The sequence below is a fragment of the Oncorhynchus keta genome, chromosome 15 (assembly GCF_023373465.1).
Source record: "Oncorhynchus keta strain PuntledgeMale-10-30-2019 chromosome 15, Oket_V2, whole genome shotgun sequence".
Classification (NCBI taxonomy): domain Eukaryota; kingdom Metazoa; phylum Chordata; class Actinopteri; order Salmoniformes; family Salmonidae; genus Oncorhynchus; species Oncorhynchus keta.
Window position 1 is genome coordinate 14,386,795 of NC_068435.1, and position 15,731 is coordinate 14,402,525.

General features: G+C 41.7%; 1 protein-coding gene across 1 annotated transcript in view; it reads left to right on the plus strand.

Moving 5' to 3' along the window:
• Positions 1-5,375: 5,375 nt before the first annotated feature.
• Positions 5,376-15,731, plus strand: part of LOC118394475 (serine/threonine-protein kinase N2-like) — a 45,825-nt gene continuing 35,469 nt past the window's right edge. The window contains exon 1 of the mRNA XM_035787687.2: positions 5,376-5,778. Within this exon, the coding sequence (XP_035643580.2) occupies positions 5,758-5,778 (21 nt within the window). The 5' untranslated portion in view covers positions 5,376-5,757. The remainder of the gene's footprint in view (positions 5,779-15,731) is intronic.

The window sequence follows — 15,731 nt, forward strand, 5'->3', positions numbered from 1 at the left end:
TATCAGGAGTCATTTTCTTAGTCATCTTTTCTTCTTTTTTACTACAGAGAATGCTGTTACTGTACGGTGCTAGAGGTCATGAATATTTGAGGTTCAAAAGTAGTGAAGCGTCCCTTTTTAAGGTCTGTTAAACAGAAAGTATTGTAGTTTGTTACATGGCATATTGTGTATTCCTCCCGAGACACCCCAAAACAATCTCTCCCTCTCTCTGTTGCAGATGTATCTGCTGGAATGTCAACCACACAATGTTTCTGTTATTCTGTCGTTCTCATGTTTTTATTGTTATATATATATATCACACACACATTTAAAAACAGAAATGCCCATGACTGAGTGCTTTTAATGTCATTCTTCATTAGTACATTGATCAATGAAAATGTTAAAGGCTGCTGTTCTTGCTGCATACTGTAGAGGGAGCTCATTCGCTATCGTGTCTTCACTCTGCCTGAAGTGAAGAAATCTATGGGAGACATTATCCAGTCCATGGTGATGTGGTATGTGTGATGGAAACAGCAAATTAACACTTGGATACTGTAAGTTTAAAGAAATGAATCAGGCTAGGTGCTCCCCCCCCCCCCCAGCTATTCAAAATAGCTTTAGCCTCAAATAATAATAAATAATATAAATAATATATGCCATTTAGCTGACGCTTTTATCCAAAGCGACTTACAGTCATGTGTGCATACATTCTACGTATGGGTGGTCCCGGGAATCGAACCCACTACCCTGGCGTTACAAGCGCCATGCTCTACCAACTGAGCCACAGAAGGACCAAATCAAATCTTTGTTCCATAGGTTGAGGTCATGACTGCACCACTGCAACACTTGTATTGTTAGTGTAGACCAGATCCAACCCTCCCTATACCATCACTGGCAACTGCCAATAGTGTTATGAGGTATGCATGCAATTGTGTATGTACAGTGCTGTGAAAAAAGTATGTCTTTGATATATTTGGACATATGAATAGTTAATGTTAATTTCAAACCATTGACAAATAGAGTTAACCTAATTGAACATTTTAACAGTGACAAATAACACTTTGCAATTCAAATAAACAGAAATCCAATTTTCTGTGTGTGGAATAAGTTAGTACACCCCTACATGTATCATCCCATCAAATGGTTAAAATTAGAACCCGGTGCACCAAAACAGGTGCAAATGATTAGAGCCCCATCAGAGTAACTTGGAGGGTACATAAAGATCAGAAACGTGGTCTGTGTTGGTCTAAACCATACAGGTATGTGATAGACTTGCCTAATTAAATACATAAATAAATAGGCCAAGATCAAAAGAGCTCTCTCCTAGGCCCTCCGAAGAAAGATTGTTGATGACTAGAGTCTGGGAGGAGTTACAAAGCCTGTTCCAAGCAATTTGAAGTCAATCATTCCACAGTCCGACAGATCATCTACAAATGGAGAAAATTCCAGACCACTGGCAATCTATCCAGGACAGGCCGTCCCACCAAATTCAGCCCAAGAGCCGACCGAAAGATGCTCAAAGAAGTCTTTAAGAACCCCAGGGCAACATCAAGGGATCTACAGGCATCTTGCAACAATCAATGTCGAAGTGCATGAGTCAACTGTCAGAAAGAGACTGCACAAACTTGGCCTACATGGGAGGTCAGGAAGGAAGAAGCCTCGGCTTTCAAAAAAATGATAGAAATGGACGACTGAAGTTTACCAGACAGCACCTGGGTGAAGAACAAGTCTACTGGAACAATGTGCTCTGGACAGACAAGTCAATGGTGGAGTTGTTTGGGCGCAATGCCAGGCGTCATGTTTGGCGAAAACAAAACACTGCCTTTGAACAGAAGAACCTTATACCAACCATAAAGCATGGTGGAGGGGGCATTATGGTTTAGGGCTGCTATGCTGCTTCAGGGCCTGGCCAACTTGCCATCATTGAATCACCCATCAATTCACATTGTACCAGAGAATAATTGAGGAGAATGTGAGGCCATCTGTCAAAAGGCTGAAGCTGAACCGAAAATGTATCTTGCAATAGGACAATTGATCCAAAACACTCCAGCAAATCCTTAATTGAATGGCTCAAAAATAAGAAATGGAGGGTTATGGAATGGCCGAATCAAAGCCCAGATCTCAATCCTATTGAAATGCTGTGGGGGACTAGAAGCGGTCTGTAATGCAATAAATCCCTCAAACATCACACAGTTAAAGCAATTCTGTAAGGAACAGTGACAAAAAAATCCTCCCAGTCGATGGAAGAGGCTGATAGACAGTTACAAGAAACGCCTATATGACGCTATTTCATGTTAGGGGTGTACTACTTTTTTCTGCACAAGGAAATTGCATTTCTGTTGATTTTTGTTGAATAGATGATTGCAAATATATTTGTTCAGTGTTGTTATGTTAAAGTAGGTTACCTTTATTTGTCAATAGTGTTGCAATGAAGATCAAATATCTATATGTCAAAATACGTAAAAAATAAATAAAATAAAATGAAATCCATGGTTGAAATCCATAATCGAGACACAGGGGTTTTCAAACTAGGAAAAATAATGGCTCCAACCCAGGGCTGCTGGTGCACACTGTTGAAACCATATAATTAATAATGTTTCTATGGTCGAAGCAGCGTGCCACAAAACTCTACCCAGCCTGGCCCAGGGTTCCACTAAACTCTACCCAGCCTGGCCCAGCGTGCCACAAAACTCTACCCAGCCTGGCCCAGGGTTCCACTAAACTCTACCCAGCCTGGCCCAGGGTTCCACTAAACTCTACCCAGCCTGGCCCAGGGTTCCACTAAACTCTACCCAGCCTGGCCCAGGGTTCCACTAAACTCTACCCAGCCTGGCCCAGCGTGCCACTAAACTCTACCCAGCCTGGCCCAGGGTTCCACTAAACTCTACGCAGCCTGGCCCAAGGTTCCACTAAACTCTACCCAGCCTGGCCCAGCGTGCCACTAAACTCTACCCAGCCTGGCCCAAGGTTCCACTAAACTCTACCCAGCCTGGCCCAGGGTTCCACTAAACTCTAACCAGCCTGGCCCAAGGTTCCACTAAACTCTACCCAGCCTGGCCCAGCGTGCCACTAAACTCTACCCAGCCTGGCCCAGCGTGCCACTAAACTCTACCCAGCCTGGCCCAGGGTTCCACTAAACTCTACCCAGCCTGGCCCAGGGTTCCACTAAACTCTACCCAGCCTGGCCCAGGGTTCCACTAAACTCTACCCAGCCAGGCCCAGGTAATCTTATGCTAGTCATCAGTTACTGAACCAATCTCCCAGTAATCCCATTGTTAGGCCGCCTACAACAGATTCCGGGATTTGCCAATGTGACACAATAAAAAAGGTTGCCCTACCCTCTGTCCAAGCCACAATTAGGCCGGATGGAATTCTTGTAGAACCCCCTTTTCTTTCGTAAAAGGTTCTTTGATGGTTCTTCGTAGGGTGGAAAGGTTCTGCCTGGAACCTTTTATGGTTCTAGTTAACATCTTTATTTCTAAGAGTTACTTGTCTGTTTTTCCCATAACTGTCTCAACAGGTGTATTAATTCCACCAATTCTGTTTCACAATGGAACATTTTGCAACTGTTTGGAGTTTCTCTTGGACAAATTCAGATAAACCCCTCGTTGTCTTGTTCTGCTTGCTTCAGTTTAAGAAATGTTTTGCAACAGAATCAGCAGAATGGAAACACCGCTGTTGAGTGCCATTATGCTTTCTCCCTTTGTGCTACTTCCCAGACTGATCTGGGGCCTGCTTCATGAGATTAAATAGTGTGCTCTCTCTTGTCATTTGTGAAATGACCAAATTGATCCAGGACCTGTAATGAAGGCTCTAGTCTACAGTGTCATCTATGAGACTGAGAGAGGTCTGATGTAACTTCAACTTTTCAATGTGCAAGTTAGTTCAGGTAATTTGTACATGTAGGTAGGGGTGATGTGACTATGCATAGATAATAAACAGCGAGTAGCAGCAGTTTACTAAATAAATGGAGGGAGGGGGGTCAATGTAATAGTCCCCATGGCCATTTGATGAATTGTTCAGCAGTCTTGTGGCTTGGGGGTAGAAGCTGTTAAGGAGCCTTTTGGTCCTATTCTTGGTGCTCTGGCACCGCTTGCCATGCGGTAGCAGAGAAAACAGTCTATGACTTGGTTGACTGGGGTCTCTGACAATTTTATGGGCTTTCCTCTGACACCACCTAGTATATAGGTCCTGGATGGCAGGAATCTTGGCCTCAGTGATGTACTGGGCTGTACGCACTACCCTCTGTAGCGCCTTACGGTCAGATGCAACCGGTCAGGATGCTCTCGATGGTGCAGCTGAAGAACTTTTTGAGGATCTGGGGACCCATGCCAAATCTTTTCAGCTTCCTGCGGGGGTAAATGTTTTGTCATGCCCTCTTCACGACTCTTCGTGCCCTCTTCGTTCCCTCCTCTTGAGCTGACACATGGACTTGCTTCTTTCTGTCTTGTTGCAGCTATTTCTGTAGAAGGCCTGCCTGCTCACGGTGCCATTGGTAAGTAGTGCAGTCGGTTGACAGCTATTTTAGATTGTAACCGATTCTGCCCAGTTTCTGAAGACAATCGAGAGAGTCATTCTCTGTAACTGCTACTACTGTACTACTACAGTGTATTAGGCTACCCCTATATACTATACTACTGCCACTTAAAAAATAAAAAATAAAAAATGTTTAGGCATCCTATTATGATGAATGATGATGATGTCAATCAGAGGTGAAACCTCTATGACCCAATTGTCATACTTGATTAATGTAAAATACTACTTGAGTAAAAGTCTAAAAGTATTTGGTTTTAAATATACTTAAGTTTCAAAAGTAAATGTAATAGCTAAAATATAAAAGTAAAAGTATAAATCAACTCAGATTCCTTATATTAAGCAACCAAGGCAGAACGATTTTTGTGTATTTTTTAAATTGACAGGGGCACACTTCAACAGTCAGACATAATTTAGAAACAAAGACTTTGTGTTCAGTGAGTGCCAGGTCAGAGGCAGTAGGGATGACCAGGGACGTTCTCATGATAAGTGTGTGAATTAGACAATTTCCCTGACCTGCTAAGCATTCAAAATATAACAAGTAATTGTGGGTGTCAGGGAAAATGTAAGGAGTAAAAAGTACCTAATTTTCTTTAGGAATGTAGTGGAGTAAAAGTAAAAGTAGTTAAAAATATAAATAGTAAAATACAGATACACCAAAACACTACTTAAGGAAGTACTTTAAAGTATTTCTACTTAAATCATTTACACCACTAAGTTTCAACTATAGGATAACCTGGAACAAGTAGTATCCAGCTCATAATCTTCATCATTTTAGTGCACTTCTAGAATTATCACACGCTAATATATTGTGTAAACATGATTTCTAACAGGAGAGTGCGATGCTCGTGCGTGTGAGAAGTTTATGATCACGTGAGAGAGTGTGAATAGAATCTGGCTGAGAGAATGGGCTCTGGGTTGAGTTGGTGCATAGCTCCTATGGGCGGACGCTGATGTGTTTCCACACAAACCACAGCCTTTCGCTCCCAAAGTGAAAGCAGTGGGACATTTATTTATGTTGCTGCTTCATATATGTGGACTACAGAACAACTTTTCTTCCCTAAGCGAAAAAAGACGCAAGGACTCAAGGAAAGCTATGGAAAGTCAAGTATTTCCAATATGACCTATGGTTTGGTCACTGAATAGGTTATTTTTGACGCACGAGAGGGAAACTTAAAACAAGGCTGTTTTTGGAGTTCCACCTCCCCTGTCTCCGTACAGTTTGATTCAAAGTCAAAAGCCAAGATGGCCGCCGATTCCGTGCAGGTATGAAAAGTTGACAACTGTTGCAATACATGCGTAAAGTTGTTGTAAATTGCGCTTTCCAAGTTGGTAAATAACTGTATTCTATATACCATTTGCAGTGGATTCAAATATTTTGAGGTTAATACATTTCTTAGGGATTTTGTCCCCCTCTTCAGAAGGATTGGGAATTATAGATTGAGGCCTGGAAAACAATTATCAAAATATCCAAAGTTTTGTGTAATTTTGCACTTGAGCGCCCACCAGCTGAACTACTGAATTCATCGGTTGTTTATTTTAATGACAAAAAATCAATTGAATATCGACCGATAGTAAAATGTTCAGCGTTTTGGAAGAAAAATAGCGTCGTTTCGAACGCATGGGAAAAACATTTTCCATTTTAAGGTCCTTTGTAAACAGTGACCCAGTCAAGTGGGCGCGTGTTAAAGCCCAAAGGTGTTTATTAAAAGAAAAACATGTTTTACTAGGCTATAATACTTGTACTAAGTTAGTCGAAAATAATGTTCCAAGACATGCAAGTATAATAATTTTCAATTCCAAAAGGTTGAGTATTCCCTGATACATGATTGAGTTTGAAAATGGTAACTGTAATGATATACATTTTGAAACTTCACATCCTGTGAAGTTTTTTTCCTTGATCTCAACCGCAACATGACTCCGAAAAAAAGTTTGGTCACTGCTGACTCTGGGGTGACGTCAGCTGTCAAATCTGGTCATTTTTATATTGGGGAGAGAAAAAAAGGCTATCGAACAACAATGTAGCGTGGACGCATAATGATGTGACCATAACTTTGTATCCTGCGGAACATGTATCTACATTTTTCTACATGTATCTACATTTTTCTCTCTCAAACTTCTGTATTTGAGGACACTAACCTGTGAACATATTGCCTTTGTTTGCAGTTTCAGTGATTAGATTAGAGGCAGGTCACTCTCTGGAACCTTATTTGTACACACTCAGCCTCACTCGTGAATTCAGACATGTCTTTTTGCAGACATCGTTTCACAAGACTCTTGTGTTTGTTGGGTGATCGCTGAGATTGTTTGGACAGTGAGTGGAAGACTATATCTGGTATTTGTCAAATTGATTATGTTGCTGTTGACGACTAGACAAAGGACTAGTGCATGTATAGGAGTGACGAAGTGGTGTTATTGCCCATAACATTTTGGTCATCGGTAGTTTGTGTCTTGTGTTGTAATTCTGCAAAGAAAAACGGGCAAAACATACTGTTCCTAGGTATCACTGCCCTTGGTCTGTGATGTAAGAGTGACACGTCCAGTTGAACTGACCAGGGCTGTAATTATACTGAACAAAAATATAAATGCAACAATTTCAAAGAATTGAATGAGTTACAGTTCATAAAAGGAAATCGGTCAATTTAAATAAATTAATTAGGCTCTAATCTATGGATTTGACAACTGGGCAGGGGTGCAGCAATGGATGTGCCTGGGAGGGCATAGGCCCACCCACTTGGGAGACAGGTTCAGCCAATCAGAATTAGTTTTTCTTACAGACAGAATACTGCCTACCACCTACCCCCGCCACTTCAGACAATCCCGCAGGTGAAGAAGCCGGTTGTTGAGTTCCTGGGCTTGCATGGTTACATGTGGCCTGCTGTTGTAAGGCCAGTTGGATGTACTGCCAAATTCTCTAAAATGCTTATGGTAGAGAAATAAACATTACATTCTCAGGCAACAGCTCTGGTGGACATTTCTGCAGTCAGCATATCAACTGCACACTCCCTTAATTTGAGACATCTGTGGCATTGTGTTGTGAAAAACTTAACATTTTAGAGTGTCCTTATATTGTCCTGAACACAAGGTACACCTGTGTAGTGATCACAATGTTTTATCAGCTTCTTGATTTGCCACACTTGTCATGCTCACTAACAGGGATGTAAACACATTTCTGCACAAATTGAGAGAAATAAGCTTTTTGTGCACGTGGAACATTTCTGTGATCTTTTATTTCAGCTCATGAAACATGGGAACAACACTTTACATGTTGCTTTTATATTTTTGTTTGATGTATACCTGTCATCGATGTAATTTACAGGTGTTGCAGTCTTATAAATGCATTTGTCTGGCTTGGAGGTGATTGTTCACGCTTATGTGCCATTTCTGGTATAAATGCAGCTACCAAACCAAATGTAATAAATCCGGTTTGGGGTAGGAATTGGTGAGCAGGTACCATTGCGCTCTACCTTAAACCTAAATAGTCTAGGTTTTTAAAGTCAGTCTTTTAGCATAAGTTAATGTTCGCCCGTACGACTTTTCCATTGTCCCTCGAATTGAGCTTTGTTGGAGATTGAGTTTAAGGCTATTTAGCCTGCTTAAAGTGGAAGTTCATGCCCTAATATTTGCTTTGGTTGGATTCTTGTAGGTGCATGAGAAATAGGTTAAGCTAAATTAAGGAATAAGGACACAAGCTTTTATCATTTGCGTTGATTCAAACTTATATGCAAGCCTGTCCAAGTTCAATGTTCTTCTCAGTCAGTTAGATTTTCATAGCTATGTTGTTGCTTAGAGTGGAAAATAAGGGTGGTCCATGGCTTTGGATCGTATTCACACTGGTAGTCAAACACAGCTACAGAAACCAATTGGGTTGAACTGTCTTTTTACTTCTTCCAGCAGTTGTGACGTCCATTTTACCTGTGAGTCATACAGGGAGGCGGAGCCTCTCTCCCTCTGGACTGAGACGCAGGCCTAATTGGCCAACACATACTTCCTCTGTAAAGGTTTAGCCACTAGTCACCCAGAACAGGGAACCACCGTACAGTCACCGTACAATCTCAAATACACACTAAGCATAGGTGTCAATAAGAGTATAGCCGTTAGGGAGAAATAAACGTAGGCAACTTTGACTCAAATACAACAGCTCCAAAGCGCCGTATATTATTCCGTTGGTTGAAATGTGGCGCTTGTTCACCGAAGTAGTGGATTAGATTATTTCATTGGCCAAATACTGATTCATTAACTGTACTAAAATATGTATACAGTGTTGGGAAACCAACAAGGCAAAAAATGTTTCCAAGGCTCCCAATCTCAACCTTAGAAGTATTAATTTACATGTAGCTGTACACAACTGATCCTCCTCTTACTCCCATACACGTCACTCAACAGGGGAGGCCATTGGAACTCTGGCGTTTTTTAAATGTTTTTTTTTTAACCAAAGTTTATTTTTAAGACTCCACTCGCTCCCCGGAGTGAGATTAGGTCCCTTTCTCGTCTCATGTGACCTCACAGAGCGAGAGGCTAACAGGATTTGGCTGCCCCTTCCTCAGACGGTTTAGGCCAAACTCTGTTTTTAGAAAAAGGGAGAACTTTTTGTTTTTGTTGTGAGAGGAAGAACAAAGCAGAAGTTAAAAACATACGTGGGCGGGCATCTGAAGCAGATACAATGGAGACGAGGTTGATGGAAATTGATGATGTGATGGTAAGGAACATAGATTTGTGTAGCCAGTAGCCACTGTAGCAATTGTAAAACATCCATGTTTGGATGGGCTGAATGCAACATGGGGTGTAGATAGGCGTAACATGTGTTGTGGGCTCATTGTGCCTTGTCTATGAATGGAGCAGTAGGCTAAGCTCAGTTCAAGTGCCTTAAGCTTTTAATGGTTTCATTATGTGGGGGAGCTTACTTTTATTTCCGGCTACAATTTCAAATAAATATTATACACAAGTTCTAACAATGGGGTCATCCCGAGTGAAATGGAATGAAATTGTCAATTGTATGCCCATTCTATTTTCCCTAAAGTTTTTGAATAGAGAAGTGTGCTAAAAAGTATCGTTTAGAGATATTTGTAGGCCTGGCAGGATTTGGTGTTTACCTGCTGTTACCTGCTATTTGTTCACCTGACATGCTTGGGTGTTTTTACCTGCTGTTACCTGCTATTTGTACACCTGACAGGCTTTGGTGTTTACCTGCTCGGCATTTCTTCCTGTTGCGCCTCAAATGGTGCTACAGGCTGACACAATTAAATGTGTCCCACTGTAAACAAACTACAACTTTTTAATAAAAACTTTATAAAGCATTAACCTCTACAGGATCGATGGGTCCCCCACAGGACGGTTGAGCTAACGTAGCCTTATGCGATTAGCATGAGGTTGTAAGTAACAAGAACATTTCCCAGGACATAGACATATGATATTGGCAGAAAGCTTAAATTCTTGTTAATTTAACTGCACTGTCCAATTTACAGTAGATATTACAGTGGAAGGATACTATGCTGCTGTTTAAGGAGAGTGCACAGTTTTGAACTTAAAGTTATTAATAAACCATTTGGGTAGTCTTGATATAACATTTTGAACAGAAATATAATGATTCATTGGATGAGTCTAAAACTTTGCACATACATCTAGTGGACAAAATCTGAATTGCGCCTGCGCAGGAATAATACATTATGGCCTTTCTCTTGCATTTCAAAGATGGTACAAATGTATTTATTTTTTATTTGCATTATTTTTTACCAGATCTAACATATACTCCTACATTCATTTCACATTTCCACAAACTTCAAACTGTTTCCTTTCAAATGGTATCAAGAATATGCATATCCTTGCTTCAGATCCTGAGCTACAGGCAGTTAGATTTGGGTATGTCATTTTAGGATAAAATTGGGAAAAAAAGGGCAGATCCTTTTAATGTATTCCGGAATTCTTTATAGATGCTTCAATCATTTGTTAACAACGCCTGCATAAAGGATGATCATGATACAAAGGGTCCTTTTCTGGTGCTTTGCCAAATGTGGTATAACCTTTTGTCCTCCAGATCATTTTATATAGCAATCTCCATGACATTTCCTTAGGCCTGACTCCATTTAGTCGACTGGTTAATTGTTTGGTTGATAGGCTGTTGGTCGAACGAGATTTCTTTAGTCGAGCTGTAGTAAAAAAACAAATATATGTGTGTGTGTGTATATATATGTGTGTATATATATATATATATATATATATATATATATATATATATATATATATATATATATATATATATATTGCTCAAAAAAATTAAGGGAACACTAAAGTAACACATCCTAGATCTGAATGAATGAAATATTATTATTAAATACTTTTTTCTTTACATAGTTGAATGTGCTGACAACAAAATCACACATTATCAAATTGATCAACCCATGGAGGTCTGGATTTGGAGTCTCACTCAAAATTAAAGTGGAAAACCACACTACTGGCTGATCCAACTTTGATGTAATGTCCTTAAAACAAGTCAAAATGAAGCTCAGTAGTGTGTGTGGCCTCCACGTGCCTGTATGACCTCCCTACAACGCCTGGGCATGCTCCTGATGAGGTGGCGGATGGTCTCCTGAGGGATCTCCTCTCAGACCTGGACTAAAGCATCCGCCAACTCCTGGACAGTCTGGTGCAACGTGGCGTTGGTGGATGGAGCGAGACATGATGTCCCAGATGTGCTCAATTGGATTCAGGTCTGGGGAACGGGCGGGCCAGTCCATAGCATCAATGCCTTCCTCTTGCAGGAACTGCTGACACACTCCAGCCACATGAGGTCTAGCATTGTCTTGTACTAGGAGGAACCCAGGGCCAACCGCACCAGCATATGGTCTCACAAGTGGTCTGAAGATCTCATCTCGGTACCTAATGGCAGTCAGGCTACCTCTGGTGAGCACATGGAGGGCTGTGCGGCCCCCTCAAAGAAATGCCACCCCACACCTTGACTGACCCACCGCCAAACCAGTCATGCTGGAGGATGTTGCAGGCAGCAGAACGTTCTCCACGGCGTCTCCAGACTCTGTCACGTCTGTCATGTGCTCAGTGTGAACCTGCTTTCATCTGTGAAGAGCACAGGGCGTCACTGGCGAATTTGTCAATATTGGTGTTCTCTGGCCAATGCCAAATGTCCTGCACGGTGTTGGGCTGTAAGCACAGCCCCCACCTGTGGACGTCGGGCCCTCATACCACCCTCATGGAGTCTGTTTCTGACCGTTTGAGCAGACACATGCACATTTGTGGCCTGCTGGAGGTCATTTTGCAGGGCTCTGGCAGTGCTCCTCCTGCTCCTCCTTGCACAAAGGCGGAGGTAGCGGTCCTGCTGCTGGGTTGTTGCCCTCCTACGGCCTCCTCCACGTCTCCTGATGTACTGGCCTGTCTCCTGGTAGCGCCTCCATGCTCTGGACACTGCTGACAGACACAGCAAACTTTCTTGCCACAGGTCGCATTGATGTGCCATCCTGGATGAGCTGCACTACCTGAGCCACTTGTGTGGGTTGTAGACTCCGTCTCATGCTACCACTAGAGTGAAAGCACCTGCAGCATTCAAAAGTGACCAAAACATCAGCCAGGAAGCATAGGAACTGAGAAGTGGTCTGTGGTCACCACCTGCAGAACCACTCCTTTATTGGGGGTGTCTTGCTAATTGCCTATAATTTACACCTGTTGTCTATTCCATTTGCACAACTGCATGTTAAATTTATTGTCAATCAGTGTTGCTTCCTAAGTGGACAGTTTGATTTCACAGAAGTGTGAATGACTTGGAGTTACATTGTGTTGTTTAAGTGTTCCCTTTATTTTTTTGAGCAGTGTGTACCAGTCAAAAGTTTTTTTTTTTTTTTTACTGTTTTCTACATTGTAGCATGATAAAGACATACTATGAAGTAACACATGGAATCATGTAGTAACCAAAAAAGTTTTAAACAAATCAAAATCTTTTATTTTTGAGATTCTTCAAAGTAGCCACCCTTTGCCTTGATGACAGCTTTGCACACTTGACAGTCTCTCAAGCAACTTCATGAGGTAGTCACCTGGAATGCATTTAACCTACTGTTCCTAGGCCGTCATTGAAAATAAGAATTTGTTCTTAAATGACTTGCCTAGTTAAATAAAGGTAAAAAGAAATTGCCCTATTTGGTGAATGACCAGCAAGGCTAAAACGATCATCAAAGACAACCACCCGAGCCACTGCCTGTTCACACCGCTACCATCCAGAAGGCGAGGTCAGTACAGGTGCATCAAAGCTGGGACCGAGAGACTGAAAAACAGCTTTTATCTCAAGGCCATCAGACTGCTAAACAGCAATCACTAACTCAGAGAGGCTGCTGCCTACATTGAGACCCAATCACTGGCTAATTTAATAAATGGATCACTAGTCACTTTAAACAATGTCACTTCAAACAATGCTACTTAATAATGTTTACATATCTTACATTACTCATACTATATGTATAGACTGTATTTTATACCATCTATTGCACCTTGCCTATGACGCTCGGCCATCGCTCATCCATATATTTATATGTAGACATTCTCATTCACCCCTTTTAGACTTGTGTGTATTAGGTAGTTGTTGGGGAATTGTTAGATATTACTGCACAAGCATTTCGCTGCACTCGCATTAACATCTTCTAACCATGTGTATGTGACCAATAAAATTGGATTTGATTTTGATTTGACCAAGTCCATATTAGGGCAAGAAGAACTCAAATAAGCAAAGAGAAATGAAAGTCCATTACTTCAAGACATGAAGATCAGTCAATCTGCAAAAACCATCAAGTGCTATGATGAAACTGGCTCTCACGAGGACCGCCACATCAAAAGGAAGACCCAGAGTTACTTCTGCTGCAGAGGACAAGTTCATCAGAGTTAACTGCACCTCAGATTGCAGCCCAAATAAATGTTTTACAGAGTTAAAGTAATAGACCCATCTCGACATCAACTGTTCAGAGGAAACTGTGTGAATCAGGCCGTCATGGTCGACTTGTTGTAAAGAAACCACTCCTAATGGACACCAATAATAAGATGAGACATTCTTGGGCCAAGAAACACAAGGAGTTGACATTTGACTGGTGGAAATCTGTCCTTTGGTCTGGGGAGTCCAAAGTTTAGATTTTTGGTTCCAACCGCCGTGTCTTTGTGAGACCCTGATAGGTGAATGGATGATCTCCGCATGTGTGGTCCCCACCGTGAAGCATCGAGGAGGAGGTGTGATGGTGTGGGGGTGCTGTGCTGGTGACACTGTCAGTGATTTATTTAGAATTAAAGGCGCACTTAACCAGCATGGCTACCACATCATTCTGCAGCGATACGCCATCCCATCTGGTTTGTGCTTTGTGGGACAAACATATGTTTTTCAACAGGACAATGACCCGACACACCTCCAGGCTGTGTAAGGGCTATTTGACAAAAAAGGAGAGCGATGGAGTGCTGCATCAGATGACCTGGCCTCCACAATCACTTGACCTCAACCCAATTGAGATGTTTGGGATGAGTTGGACCGCAGAGTGAAGGAAAAGCAGCCAACAAGTGCTCAGCATATGTGGGAACTCCTTCAAGACTGTTGGAAAAGCATTCCTCATGAAGCTGGTTGAGAGAATGCCAAGAGTGTGCAAAGCTGTCATCAAGGCAACGGGTGGTTACTTTGAAAAATAAACCAATCAAAATATATTTTACAACACCTTTTTGGTTATTACATGATTCCATGTGTTATTTCATAGTTTTGATGTCTTCACTATTATTCTACAATATAGTAAAAATAAAGAAAAACCCTTGAATGAGTAGGTGTGTCCAAACTTTTGACTGGTACTGTATATGTGTACAAGACACCTGTCAGATTTTCACATGTCTGAGTGTGCTAATCCAGTGTAGAGGCCATCGGGATGGATGGCACAGTCCATCACTCTAAGAAGTTCTTCTGAACTTGTATATTATGCCATAATAACAATGGTGCCACACTAATAAAAAAAATAGTATTTTATAACAAATGCACTTTCTCCTGCATAGGATAGTAGTCGCTGGTTTCAGAACCGTAGACAATCAGTGCGCCTTTTCCTAGACCATGTTATGTGCATAATAGCAAAGTTAACCAGCATATTGGTGTTGAGAACAATGCATTGGAGGCAGCAGCAGAATGAGGATATCAGAAAACAACGCTTGCCTTAATGTCTAAGAAAGGTGAGGAGAGAGGAAATCCCCACTTAATTGTCTATAATCAATAGCCTAACTGTTAAAAATGCCTGTCTTGTAAGTCATCCATGTATAGTGGGTAGAACAAGTATTTGATACACTGCCGATTTTGCAGGTTTTCCTACTTACAAAGCATGTAATATTTATCATAGGTACACTTCAACTGTGAGAGACGGAATCTAAAACAAAAATCCAGAAAATCACATTGTATGATTTTTAAGTAATTAATTTGCATTTTATTGCATGACATAAGTATTTGATCACCTACCAACCAGTAAAAATTCCAGCTCTCACAGACCTGTTAGTTTTTCTTTTAAGAAGCGCTCCTGTTCTCCACTCATTACCTGTATTAACTGCACCTGTTTGAACTCGTTACCTGTATAAAAGACACCTGTCCACACTCTCAATCAAACAGACTCCAACCTCTCCACAATGGCCATGACCAGAGAGCTGTGTAAGGACATCAGGAATAAAATTGTAGACCTGCACGAGGCTGGGATGGGCTACAGGACAATAGGCAAGCAGCTTGGTGAGAAGGCAACAACTGTTGGTGCAGTTATTAGAAAATGGAAGAAGTTCAAGATGACGGTCAATCACCCTTGGTCTGGGGCTCCATGCAAGATCTCACCTCGTGGGGCATCAATGATCATGAGGAAGGTGAGGGATCAGCCCAGAACTACACGGCAGGACCTGGTCAATGACCTGAAGAGAGCTGGGACCACAGTCTCAAAGAAAACCATTAGTAACACACTACGCTGTCATGGATTAAAATCCTGCAGCGCACGCAAGGTCCCCCTGCTCAAGCCAGCGCATGTCCAGGTCCGTCTGAAGTTTGCCAATGACCATCTGGATGATCCAGAGGAGGAATGGGAGAAGGTCATGTGGTCTGATGAGACAAATTGAGCTTTTTGGTCTAAACTCCACTCGCCGTGTTTGGAGGAAGAAGGATGAGTACAACCCCAAGAACACCATCCTAACCATGAAGCATGGAGGTGGAAACATCCTTCTTTGGGGATGCTTTT